The sequence below is a fragment of the Oncorhynchus keta genome, chromosome 37 (genome assembly GCF_023373465.1).
Source record: "Oncorhynchus keta strain PuntledgeMale-10-30-2019 chromosome 37, Oket_V2, whole genome shotgun sequence".
Lineage (NCBI taxonomy): Eukaryota > Metazoa > Chordata > Actinopteri > Salmoniformes > Salmonidae > Oncorhynchus > Oncorhynchus keta.
In genome coordinates, this window is record NC_068457.1 from 27,153,049 (window position 1) to 27,165,548 (window position 12,500).

Here is a 12,500-nt window from a genome sequence, read left to right on the forward strand (position 1 = left end):
ACTAAGAACTGATGACAGTATTCTGCAACATCATTAAGAACTGATGACAGTACTCTGCAACATCATTAAGAACTGATGACAGTACTCTGCAACATCATTAAGAACTGATGACAGTACTCTGCAACATCACTAAGAACTGATGACAGTATTCTGCAACATCATTAAGAACTGATGACAGTACTCTGCAACATCATTAAGAACTGATGACAGTACCCTGCAACATCATTAAGAACTGATGACAGTGCTCTGCAACATCATTAAGAACTGATGACAGTACTCTGCAACATCATTAAGAACTGATGACAGTACTCTGCAACATCATTAAAAACTGATGACAGTACTCTGCAACATCATTAAGAACTGATGACAGTAATCTGCAACATCATTAAGAACTGATGACAGTACTCTGCAACATCATTAAGAACTGATGACAGTACTCTGCAACATCATTAAGAACTGATGACAGTACTCTGCAACATCATTAAGAACTGATGACAGTACTTCTGCAACATCATTAAAAACTGATGACAGTACTCTGCAACATCATTAAGAACTGATGACAGTAATCTGCAACATCATTAAGAACTGATGACAGTACTCTGCAACATCATTAAGAACTGATGACAGTACTCTGCAACATCATTAAAAACTGATGACAGTACTCTGCAACATCATTAAGAACTGATGACAGTTCCCCTGTAACATCATTAAGCACTGAATGTAAAGAATGAATGAGATGTCCATCTAGTCTGCAACCAGGCCTGCTGAGTATGTGGTCCGTCCTCTTATGGTGACTAATATAGTGATATACTCTTGTTGACTGGGCTTCGTTTCATGTGCTGTTGTGATGCTGGCGTTGTCATGGAGCCTGTGCTTTACGCTGTGTGTGTGTGTGTGTGTGTGTGTGTGTGTGTGTGTGTGTGTGTGTGTGTGTGTGTGTGTGTGTGTGTGTGGCAGTGCGTGCGTGCATGCGTGCGTGCGTGCAGTGCAGGCAGTGCGTGCAGTGCAGTGCAGCGTGCGGCAGTGCGTGCGTGTGTGTTTTTGCACTAACTGTCATGCACTGATTTTATGCAGACATACTGGACTACACACACACACACACACACACACACACACACACACACACACACACACACACACACACACACACACACACACACACACACACATACTGCCACATGGACTCAGACACGAACTGAAACATGGACTCAGACACATACTGTAACATAGACTCACACACATACTGTAACATGGACTCAGACACATACTGTAACATGGACTCAGACACATACTGTAACATGGACTCAGACACATACTGTAACATGGACTCAGACACATACTGTAACATGGACTCAGACACATACTGTAACATGGACTCAGACACACACTGTAACATGGACTCAGACACATACTGTAACATGGACTCAGACACATGCACAACATGGACTCAGACACATACTGTAACATGGACTCAGACACATACTGTAACATGGACTCATGACACATACTGTAACATGGACTCAGACACATACTGTAACATGGACTCAGACACACACTGTAACATGGACTCAGACACATACTGTAACATGGACTCAGACACATACTGTAACATGGACTCAGACACATACTGCAACATGGACTCAGACACATACTGTTAACATGGACTCAGACACATACTGCAACATGGGACTCAGACACATACTGTGTTATGGACTCAGACACATACTGTAACATGGACTCAGACACATACTGTAACATGGACTCAGACACATACTGTAACATGGACTCAGACACATACTGCAACATGGACTCAGACACATACTGTAACATGGACTCAGACACATACTGTAACATGGACTCAGACACATACTGTAACATGGACTCAGACATACTGTAACATGGACTCAGACACATACTGCAACATGGACTCAGACACACACTGTAACATGGACTCAGACACATACTGTAACATGGACTCAGACACATACTGTAACATGGACTCAGACACATACTGCAACATGGACTCAGACACATACTGTAACATGGACTCAGACACATACTGTAACATGGGACTCAGACACATACTGCAACATGGACTCAGACACATACTGTAACATGAACTCAGACACATACTGTAACATGGACTCAGACACATACTGTAACATGGACTCAGACACATACTGTAACACATGGACTCAGACACATACTGTAACATGGACTCAGACACATACCTGTAACATGGACTCAGACACATACTGTAACATGGACTCAGACACATACTGTAACATGGACTCAGACACATACTGTAACATGGACTCAGACACATCAGGACTCAGACACATACTGTAACATGGACTCAGACACATACTGCATGTTATTGTTATTCGTCATTTCCTGTGTATTTATTTCTCGTCACTATTTCTACTTTGTATCTTTATCTGCGTTGTTGGAAAAGGACCCGTAAGTAAGACTTCTCACTGTTAGTCTACTGTTCTTACCAAACATGTGATCGATGACGTTTGATTTGAATTTGTGTGTGTGTTACAGAGCTTCAGGAGAGACCTGAGGGCCAAGGGCCCGGTGGTTAACGGGGCTCTGGACCAGGTTCAGATCTTTCCTGTCACAGCTGCCTGCTGAGGAGGAGCCTCAGCCTGTCCAGAGGTGAGTGGGACACACTGTTAGCCCGCTGAACTAAAGCCTAGGTATTAATTCATGGACTTAACGGAGTCCTAAAGAAAAGGTTGCTCATCACACACTGGTAAACACCAACAGATACACTCATCCTTGCCCACGGACACCAACACTCATTGTTACCTACTTATAATACACATGCGTATGAACATTACTGCTGATGTAACTGACCAGATACAGTGCAGAGAGAACCTGTTTCCACCGGTCTAATTCTCCCTACTTTGCTTTTTTTTAATACTGAATGTTATCAGATCTTCAACCAAAGCCTAATATTAGATAAAGGGAACCTGAGTGAACAAATAACACCCACGATTAATTAATTTCTTTCACAAACAATTTTATGCAACACCTAATACCCCCTGTGTGTGAAAAAGTAATTGCCCTTTACACTCAATAACTGGTTGTGCCACCTTTAGCTGCCATGACTCCAACTAAACACTTCCTGTAGTTGTCGATCCGTCTCACACGTCGCTGTGGGGAGGCTTTGCTGCCTCAGGACCTGAACTTCTTGCCTTAGTAGAAGGGACCGTGAATTCTGCTCTGTATCAGAGAATTGTACAGGAGAACGTCAAACCAACCGTCTGTGAGCTGGAGCTGAACCACAGCTGGGTCATGCAGAAAGACAATGATCCAAAACACACAATCAAGTCTCACATGAAAATGACTTTAAAAAAACAACCCATTTGAAATTTTTGGAAAGGCCTAGTCAAAGTACAGACCTAATCCCAATAGAGATGTTGTGGCAGGACTTGAAATGAGCTGTTCACGCTTGTAAACCCACACATGTAGCTGAGTTACAAACAGTTCTGCATGCAAGAGTGGGTCAAAATTCCTCCACAGCGATGTGTGAGACTGATCAACAAACTACAGGAAGTGTTTGGTTGGGAGTCATTGCAGCTAAATGTGGTACAACCAGTTACTGAGTGTAAAGGGGGCAATTACCTTTTTCACACACAGGGAATTGGGTGTTTTTTGTTATTTGTTCACAGGTTCCCTTTATTTAATATCAGTTTTGGTTTGAAGATCTGATAACATTCAGTATCAAAATGTGCAAAAATAGAGAAATCAGAGATGAGGTCAATACTTTTTCACAGCAGTGTCCCAGCTGACTGACATGTTTCCTGAGTGGGCAGAACTCTACTAACCATCATCTGATTAGACCAAGTCTATAACATCAGCTGACTGACATGTTTCCCTGAGGGAAGGATTCATTAACCATCATCTGATTATGACTGTTCATAATATCAGCTGACTGGAGGCGTTTCCTTGAGTGGGCAGAACTCTACTAACTATCATCTGATTAGACTAAGTTCATAACATCAGCTGACTGAGATGTTTCCGAGTGGGCAGAACTCTACTAACCATCATCTGATTAGGACTAAGTTCATAACATCAGCTGACTGAGATGTTTCCCTGAGTGGGCAGAACTCTACTAACCATCATCTGATTAGGACTAAGTTCATAACATCAGCTGACTGAATGTGTTTCCCTGAGTGGGCAGATCTCTACTAACCATCATCTGATTAGGACTAAGTTCATAACATCAGCTGACTGACATGTTTCCCTGAGTGGGCAGAACTCTACTAACCATCATCTGATTAGGACTAAGTTCATAACATCAGCTGACTGACATGTTTCCCTGAGTGGGCAGAACTCTACTAACCATCATCTGATTATGACTAAGTTCATAACATCAGCTGACTGACATGTTTCCCTGAGTGGGCAGAACTCTACTAACCATCATCTGATTAGGACTAAGTTCATAACATCAGCTGACTGACATGTTTCCCTGAGTGGGCAGAACTCTACTAACCATCATCTGATTATGACTAAGTTCATAACATCAGCTGACTGACATGTTTCCCTGAGTGGGCAGAACTCTACTAACCATCATCTGATTATGACTAAGTTCATAACATCAGCTGACTGACATGTTTCCCTGAGTGGGCAGATCTCTACTAACCATCATCTGATTAGGACTAAGTTCATAACATCAGCTGACTGACATGTTTCCCTGAGTGGGCAGAACTCTACTAACCATCATCTGATTATGACTAAGTTCATAACATCAGCTGACTTGACAGCCAGTTCAGGCTCTGTGATTGGCTCACGGGGTTCTGTTTATAAAACAGAGGAACAGTAAGCCCAGGAGTTTTATTCCACTACTATTTTGGTGGTCTAAGATCAGCATTTTCCAATAAAAGGTGTAGAAATGAGAAGACGCCATGCCCTGCTGTTTCAGTTCCTTACTAAACAGCCTGCTCCCGTTTGTTCCCAAACATGCTGAGTGTGACCTCTTTGCCATAGCAACTGCCTGGCAACCCGTAGTGAGGGAAACTCTTGAACTCTTGCTGCTTATTCAATTCAATGGGCTCCAATGTGTTTTCCTCAGGTGTGGGATTATTTTTTGCTAAACCATCTAAGTGATGTTTGAGCCTATATGTGATGAGGTTGGAAAGGATTTAGGGCTGATCAAGAAAATTAAACAATCAAATCATTTTTTCAAAGTAATAATCCAGAGTTAATTTTAATTTTTATAAGTGCTTATAATTTAGTATAAATTAGGATTGTTGTGTCAGGTCATTATACAATCCGATAACTCCTTAATATCTATCAAACCTGATCCTTCCCAGAGGGGACCCAAAATGAATCAACCATTTCTTTCTGTCTGGTCAGACATCAGTCCAGAGGAGCGTGCCCAGAACGTGGGGGCGTGTCCTGCGGGAAGCAGAGGATGTGTGGCGTCTGGGTGGGAGGGGCTTAACGCAGGAGGCCGCTGATTGGCAGAGGAGGCTGGAGCTGGCTGGATAGGCTGTTGGAGCTTCCAGAAGGCCCCAGGACCAGCTGGAGCTGAGGCTGGCAGGCCAGGCTGAGATGGTGAAGGAGGCCTGGGAGCCTGTAGGAGACCTGCTCATAGACTCACTACCTGAACACATCGACAGGGTCAAGGTGAGACACACACAAACACATGCACCTAATTTAACAGATAGAGAGAGTCAAGGTGAGACACAAACACATGCACCCCAATTTAACAGATAGAGAGAGTCAAGGTGAGAGACACACAAACACATGCACCCTAACTTAACAGATCGAGGTCAAATGTACACATCTCTCCAGCTGATGTCTTAGTGACCACTAGTCTTCCTGAGGTCAAATGAACACATCTCTCCAGCTGATGTCTTAGTGACCACTAGTCTTCCTGAGGTCAAATGAACACATCTCTCCAGCTGATGTCTTAGTGACCACTAGTCTTCCTGAGGTCAAATGAACACATCTCTCCAGCTGATGTCTTAGTGACCACTAGTCTTCCTGAGGTCAAATGAACACATCTCTCCAGCTGATGTCTTAGTGACCACTAGTCTTCCTGAGGTCAAATGAACACATCTCTCCAGCTGATGTCTTAGTGACCACTAGTCTTCCTGAGGTCAAAATGAACACATCTCTCCAGCTGATGTCTTAGTGACCACTAGTCTTCCTGAGGTCAAATGAACACATCTCTCCAGCTGATGTCTTAGTGACCACTAGTCTTCCTGAGGTCAAATGAACACATCTCTCCAGCTGATGTCTTAGTGACCACTAGTCTTCCTGAGGTCAAATGAACACATCTCTCAGCTGATGACCAAGTGTATAGGGGTACCGTGTGTGTGTCTCTAGGGAGTGTAGGTGAAGGTACAGTAATTGGTCCACTAGCAATCCATCTTCAATGTGTGTGTGTGTGTGTGTGTGTGTGTGTGTGTGTGTGTGTGTGTGTGTGTGTGTGTGTGTGTGTGTGTGTGTGTGTGTGTGTGTGTGTGTGTGTGTGTGTGTGTGTGTGTGTGTGTGTGTGTGTGTGTGTGTGTGTGTGTGTGTGTGTGTGTGTTCGTTCTTCGCTGCAGGCGTTTCCAGGCAGAGATAGCTCCTATCAAAGACGATGTGAGTCACGTCAACAACCTGGCCTCTACCTTCGGCCCTCCTGACCTCGTCCTCTCACGACCCAACCTGGACAGACTGGATGATCTCAACACACGCTGGAGGATGCTACAGGTAAACACACACAGTTCTCTATGAAACACCCTGACCTCATTCAAAATGACCTCGAGGAGCGTCCGTCCCATCATTCAGATTGTCAGGTTGTCCTGAGTCTAACACAGAGACAGTGAGGTCAGGTTGTCCTGAGTCTAACACAGAGACAGTGAGGTCAGGTTGTCCTGAGTCTAACACAGAGACAGTGAGGTCAGGTTGTCCTGAGTCTAACAAAGAGACAGTGAGGTCAGGTTGTCCTGAGTCTAACACAGAGACAGTGAGGTCAGGTTGCCCTGTGTCTAACACAGACACAGTGAGGTCAGGTTGTCCTGAGTCTAACACAGACACAGTGAGGTCAGGTTGTCCTGAGTCTAACACAGACACAGTGAGGTCAGGTTGTCCTGAGTCTAACACAGAGACAGTGAGGTCAGGTTGTCCTGAGTCTAACACAGAGACAGTGAGGTCAGGTTGCCCTGTGTCTAACACAGAGACAGTGAGGTCAGGTTGTCCTGAGTCTAACACAGAGACAGTGAGGTCAGGTTGTCCTGAGTCTAACACAGAGACAGTGAGGTCAGGTTGTCCTGAGTCTAACACAGAGACAGTGAGGTCAGGTTGCCCTGTGTCTAACACAGAGACAGTGAGGTCAGGTTGTCCTGAGTCTAACACAGACACAGTGAGGTCAGGTTGTCCTGAGTCTAACACAGAGACAGTGAGGTCAGGTTGTCCTGAGTCTAACACAGAGACAGTGAGGTCAGGTTGTCCTGAGTCTAACACAGACACAGTGAGGTCAGGTTGCCCTGAGTCTAACACAGACACAGTGAGGTCAGGTTGTCCTGAGTCTAACACAGAGACAGTGAGGTCAGGTTGTCCTGAGTCTAACACAGAGACAGTGAGGTCAGGTTGTCCTGAGTCTAACACAGACACAGTGAGGTCAGGTTGTCCTGAGTCTAACACAGAGACAGTGAGGTCAGGTTGCCCTGAGTCTAACACAGACACAGTGAGGTCAGGTTGTCCTGAGTCTAACACAGAGACAGTGAGGTCAGGTTGTCCTGAGTCTAACACAGAGACAGTGAGGTCAGGTTGTCCTGAGTCTAACACAGAGACAGTGAGGTCAGGTTGTCCTGAGTCTAACACAGAGACAGTGAGGTCAGGTTGTCCTGAGTCTAACACAGAGACAGTGAGGTCAGGTTGTCCTGAGTCTAACACAGAGACAGTGAGGTCAGGTTGTCCTGAGTCTAACACAGAGACAGTGAGGTCAGGTTGTCCTGAGTCTAACACAGACACTGTGAGGTCAGGTTGTCCTGAGTCTAACACAGACACAGTGAGGTCAGGTTGCCCTGAGTCTAACACAGACACAGTGAGGTCAGGTTGTCCTGAGTCTAACACAGAGACAGTGAGGTCAGGTTGTCCTGAGTCTAACACAGAGACAGTGAGGTCAGGTTGTCCTGAGTCTAACACAGACACAGTGAGGTCAGGTTGTCCTGAGTCTAACACAGAGACAGTGAGGTCAGGTTGCCCTGAGTCTAACACAGACACAGTGAGGTCAGGTTGTCCTGAGCTCCAACACAGAGACAGTGAGGTCAGGTTGTCCTGAGTCTAACACAGAGACAGTGAGGTCAGGTTGTCCTAAGTCTAACACAGAGACAGTGAGGTCAGGTTGTCCTGAGTCTAACACAGACACAGTGAGGTCAGGTTGTCCTGAGTCTAACACAGAGACAGTGAGGTCAGGTTGTCCTGAGTCTAACACAGAGACAGTGAGGTCAGGTTGTCCTGAGTCTAACACAGAGACAGTGAGGTCAGGTTGTCCTGAATCTAACACAGAGACAGTGAGGTCAGGTTGTCCTGAATCTAACACAGAGACAGTGAGGTCAGGTTGTCCTGAATCTAACACAGAGACAGTGAGGTCAGGTTGCCCTGTGTCTAACACAGAGACAGTGAGGTCAGGTTGTCCTGAGTCTAACACAGAGACAGTGAGGTCAGGTTGTCCTGAGTCTAACACAGAGACAGTGAGGTCAGGTTGTCCTGTGTCTAACACAGAGACAGTGAGGTCAGGTTGCCCTGTGTCTAACACAGAGACAGTGAGGCCCCTCTATCCCTCCCTCCCTGAGACCCCTCTATCCCTCCCTCCCCTCCCTGAGACCCCTCTATGCCTCCCTCCCTGAGACCCCTCTATCCCTCCCTCCCTGAGACCCCTCTATCCCCTCCCTCCCTCCCTGAGACCCCTCTATCCCTCCCTCCCTGAGACCCCCTCTATCCCTCCCTCCTGAGACCCCCTCTATCCCTCCCTCCTCCCTGAGACCCTCTATCCCTGCCTCCCTCCCTCCCTGAGACCCCTCTATCCCTCCCTCCCTGAGACCCCTCTATCCCTCCCTCCCTCCCTGAGACCCCTCTCTCCCTCATTCTCTCCCTCCTGCCTCTGTATTGTGTGTGTGTGTGTGTGTGTGTGTGTGTGTGTGTGTGTGTGTGTGTGTGTGTGTGTGTGTGTGTGTGTGTGTGTGTGTGTGTGTGTGTGTGTGTGTGTGTGTGTGAGAGCTGCCATATGGTCCTGTCTCCAGGTGTCCATCTCCTTCACACTCCTCTTTATCGCTCCTTCATTCTCTCCCTCTTCCACTCTGCATCCTCTCTCCCCTGCTTTCATCTCAGGCAGGGAGGGATAGAGGGGTCTCAGGGGGGAGAGAGGGGATGCAGAGTGAAAGAGGGAGAGAATGAAGGAGAGATAAAGAGGAGTGTGAAGGAGATGGACACCTGGAGACAGGACCATATGGCAGCTCTCACACAGCGTCTCTCACACACACACACACACACACACACACACACACACACACACACACACACACACACACACACACACACACACACACACACACACACACACACACACACACACACACACACACACACACACACACACACGCCAGCTGTTCATACTGACACCCATCATGTCTACTGAAGGAAGTTGAGGTGACTGGAACCTCACTGACACCATAGCAACAACGCTGTTAGTTTGTCCCACTCTGTTGCCGAGGACAACAAGCCTTTTACCTAACTGCCCCCTCTTTATGCACTGAAAGGGTCACACACACACATCACACACATCACACACACACACACACACACACACACACACACACACACACACACACACACACACACACACACACACACACACACACACACACACACACACACACACACACACACACACACACACAGACACACACACACACACACACACACACACACACACACACACACACACACAGACAGATCAAGTGTCTGAAAGAAAGGGGTTGATTGGGCTGGAGTGCTGCGGTACAGATGCCATTCATAATTACTGCTGCAAAACAATCTTAAACAATTTTGACCCCCATCATCACCAGGTTTCCATGGGAACGTGTAAAAGTCAGGGGTGGAATGGCGGTGGATGAGTTGGGGGATGTGTCTGAGGTAACGGTTCTGTTTCAGCAGGACTCATCACATATCACTCCTCCATCAGACTCATTACAACACTGCTATGGCTGTATCTGTATTGGCCCAAACATCTCACAGGCTACCACAGTCCATCTCACACCATCACACACACACACCATCACACACACACACCATCACACACACACACCATCACACACACCATCACACACACACACCACACACACCATCACACACACACATCACACACACACACCATCACACACACACCATCACACACACACACACACACACACACACACACACACACACACACACACACACACACCATCACACACACCATCACACACACACACCATCACACACACACACCATCACACACACCATCACACACACACCACACCACACACACCATCACACACAACATCACACACACACCATCACACACACACACACACACACACACACACACCATCACACACACACACACCATCACACACACCATCACACACACACACCATCACACACACCATCACACACACACCATCACACACACATCACCATCACACACACCATCACACACACACACACCATCACACACACCATCACACACACACACACCATCACACACACCATCACACACAATCACACACACACACACACACACACACACCACACACACACACACACACACACACACACACACACACACACACACTCATGCACACATATGCACACACACACAAACACATGTGCACACAAAAAAAACAACACTTGCCTCATACCATAATGTACTTTACCACCAAACATAAGTGCAAATGCGTACCCAGTACAACACTGTTATAAACACACAGTCTGCCTATGGTGTCAAACATATGTGTCATATTTCTTTGTGATAGAATCAGTCCGCTGAGCCTCCCCATCTCATCCATAGACATGGTCAGTGTGGTCTGTGCAGAGAGCAGAGTACATTACAGTCAGCCAGCGTTCGCTGCACCATAGCTAAAGCCCAGTCACAGTGCTCTGCTCTTAGATAACACACATGTAGTCACAGTCAGCGTCACTGCTTCTCCATGACCACAATATGACATTATACCACACAGCTTTGATCTCTGTCCTCTCGCTCAACAGCTTTTATCATGTACTGTACACTCTTAGAAAACAGGTTCCAAAGGGGTTCTTCGGCTGTCCCGTGAGGAGAACCCTTTTTGGTTCCAGGTAGAACCCTTTTGGGTTCCATGTAAAAACAAATCTGTAGAAAGGGTTCTACATGGAACCCAAAAGGATTATATCTGGAACCAAGAGAGCACCAAAAAGGTTATTTTAAGGGTATTCCTATGGGGTCAGCCCGAAGAACCCTTTTAGGCCCTAGAAGCACATTTATTTCTAGGGTGTACTGTGTTTCTGTCTGTCCTCTCATATCTCTCCCTCTACCCAGCTCTGTTCTCCTCTTTCTGATTATACCTGTTCTTGTTTCCCTGTGGCATAATGAAACCTCTCTTTACTCCCCAATATCTTATATCTCTCTTCCCAATCTCTTCTCCTATCTCTCTCCCCAATCTCTTCTCCTATCTCTCTCCCCAAATCTCTTCTCCTATCTCTCTCCCCAATCTCTTCTCCTATTTCTCTCCCCAATCTCTCTCCTATCTCTCTCCCAATCTCTTCTCCTCTCTCTCCCCCAATCTCTTCTCCTATCGCTCTCCTGAATCTCTTCTCCTATCTCTCTCCCCAATCTCTTCTCCTCTCTCTCCCCAATCTCCTCTCCTATCTCTCTTCCCAATCTCTTCTCCTATCTCTCTTCCCAATCTCTTCCTATCTCTCTCCCCAATCTCTTCTCCTATCTCTCTTCCCCTATCTCTCTCCCCAATATCTTCCTCCTCTCCCATCTCTCTCTCCTTTTTTTCACTCTCTCTCTGATCCCTCCTCTCTCTGGCTCCTCGCTCGCTCTCTCTCTCTGGCTCCTCGCTCGCTCTCTCTCTCTGGCTCCTCCTCACTCTATCTGGCTCCTCCCCTCTCTCTCTGACTCCTCCCCTCTCTCTATCTGGCCCCTCCTCTTTCTCTCTGGCTCCTCCCCCCTCTCTCTCTGGCTCCTCCTCTCTCCCTCTGGCTCCTCCTCCCTCTGGCTCCTCCTCTCTCTGGCCCCTCCCCTCTCTCTCTGGCTCCTCCTCTCTCTCTCTGGCTCCTCCTCTCTCTGGCTCCTCCTCTCTCTCTCTGGCTCCTCCTCTCTCTGGCTCCTCCTCTCTCTCTGGCTCCTCCTCTCTTCTCAGATCTCCATCAAAGACCATCTGAAGCAGCTGACAGATGCTCAGAGGGGACTTTTGGCTCTCTGCAGGGTGAGTTTCTGTCTGTCTCTCTCTCTCTCTGTCTCTCTCTCTCTG

At 46.8% G+C, this 12,500-nt stretch overlaps 1 protein-coding gene across 1 annotated transcript in view; it reads left to right on the plus strand.

Moving 5' to 3' along the window:
- LOC127916632 (dystrophin-like) overlaps positions 1 to 12,500 on the plus strand; it is a 351,583-nt gene that overhangs the window by 271,734 nt on the left and 67,349 nt on the right. Inside the window, exons 43-46 of the mRNA XM_052498942.1 lie at positions 2,548 to 2,604; positions 5,530 to 5,640; positions 6,577 to 6,714; positions 12,390 to 12,455. Of these exons, the coding sequence (XP_052354902.1) occupies positions 2,548 to 2,604; positions 5,530 to 5,640; positions 6,577 to 6,714; positions 12,390 to 12,455 (372 nt within the window). The remainder of the gene's footprint in view (positions 1 to 2,547; positions 2,605 to 5,529; positions 5,641 to 6,576; positions 6,715 to 12,389; positions 12,456 to 12,500) is intronic.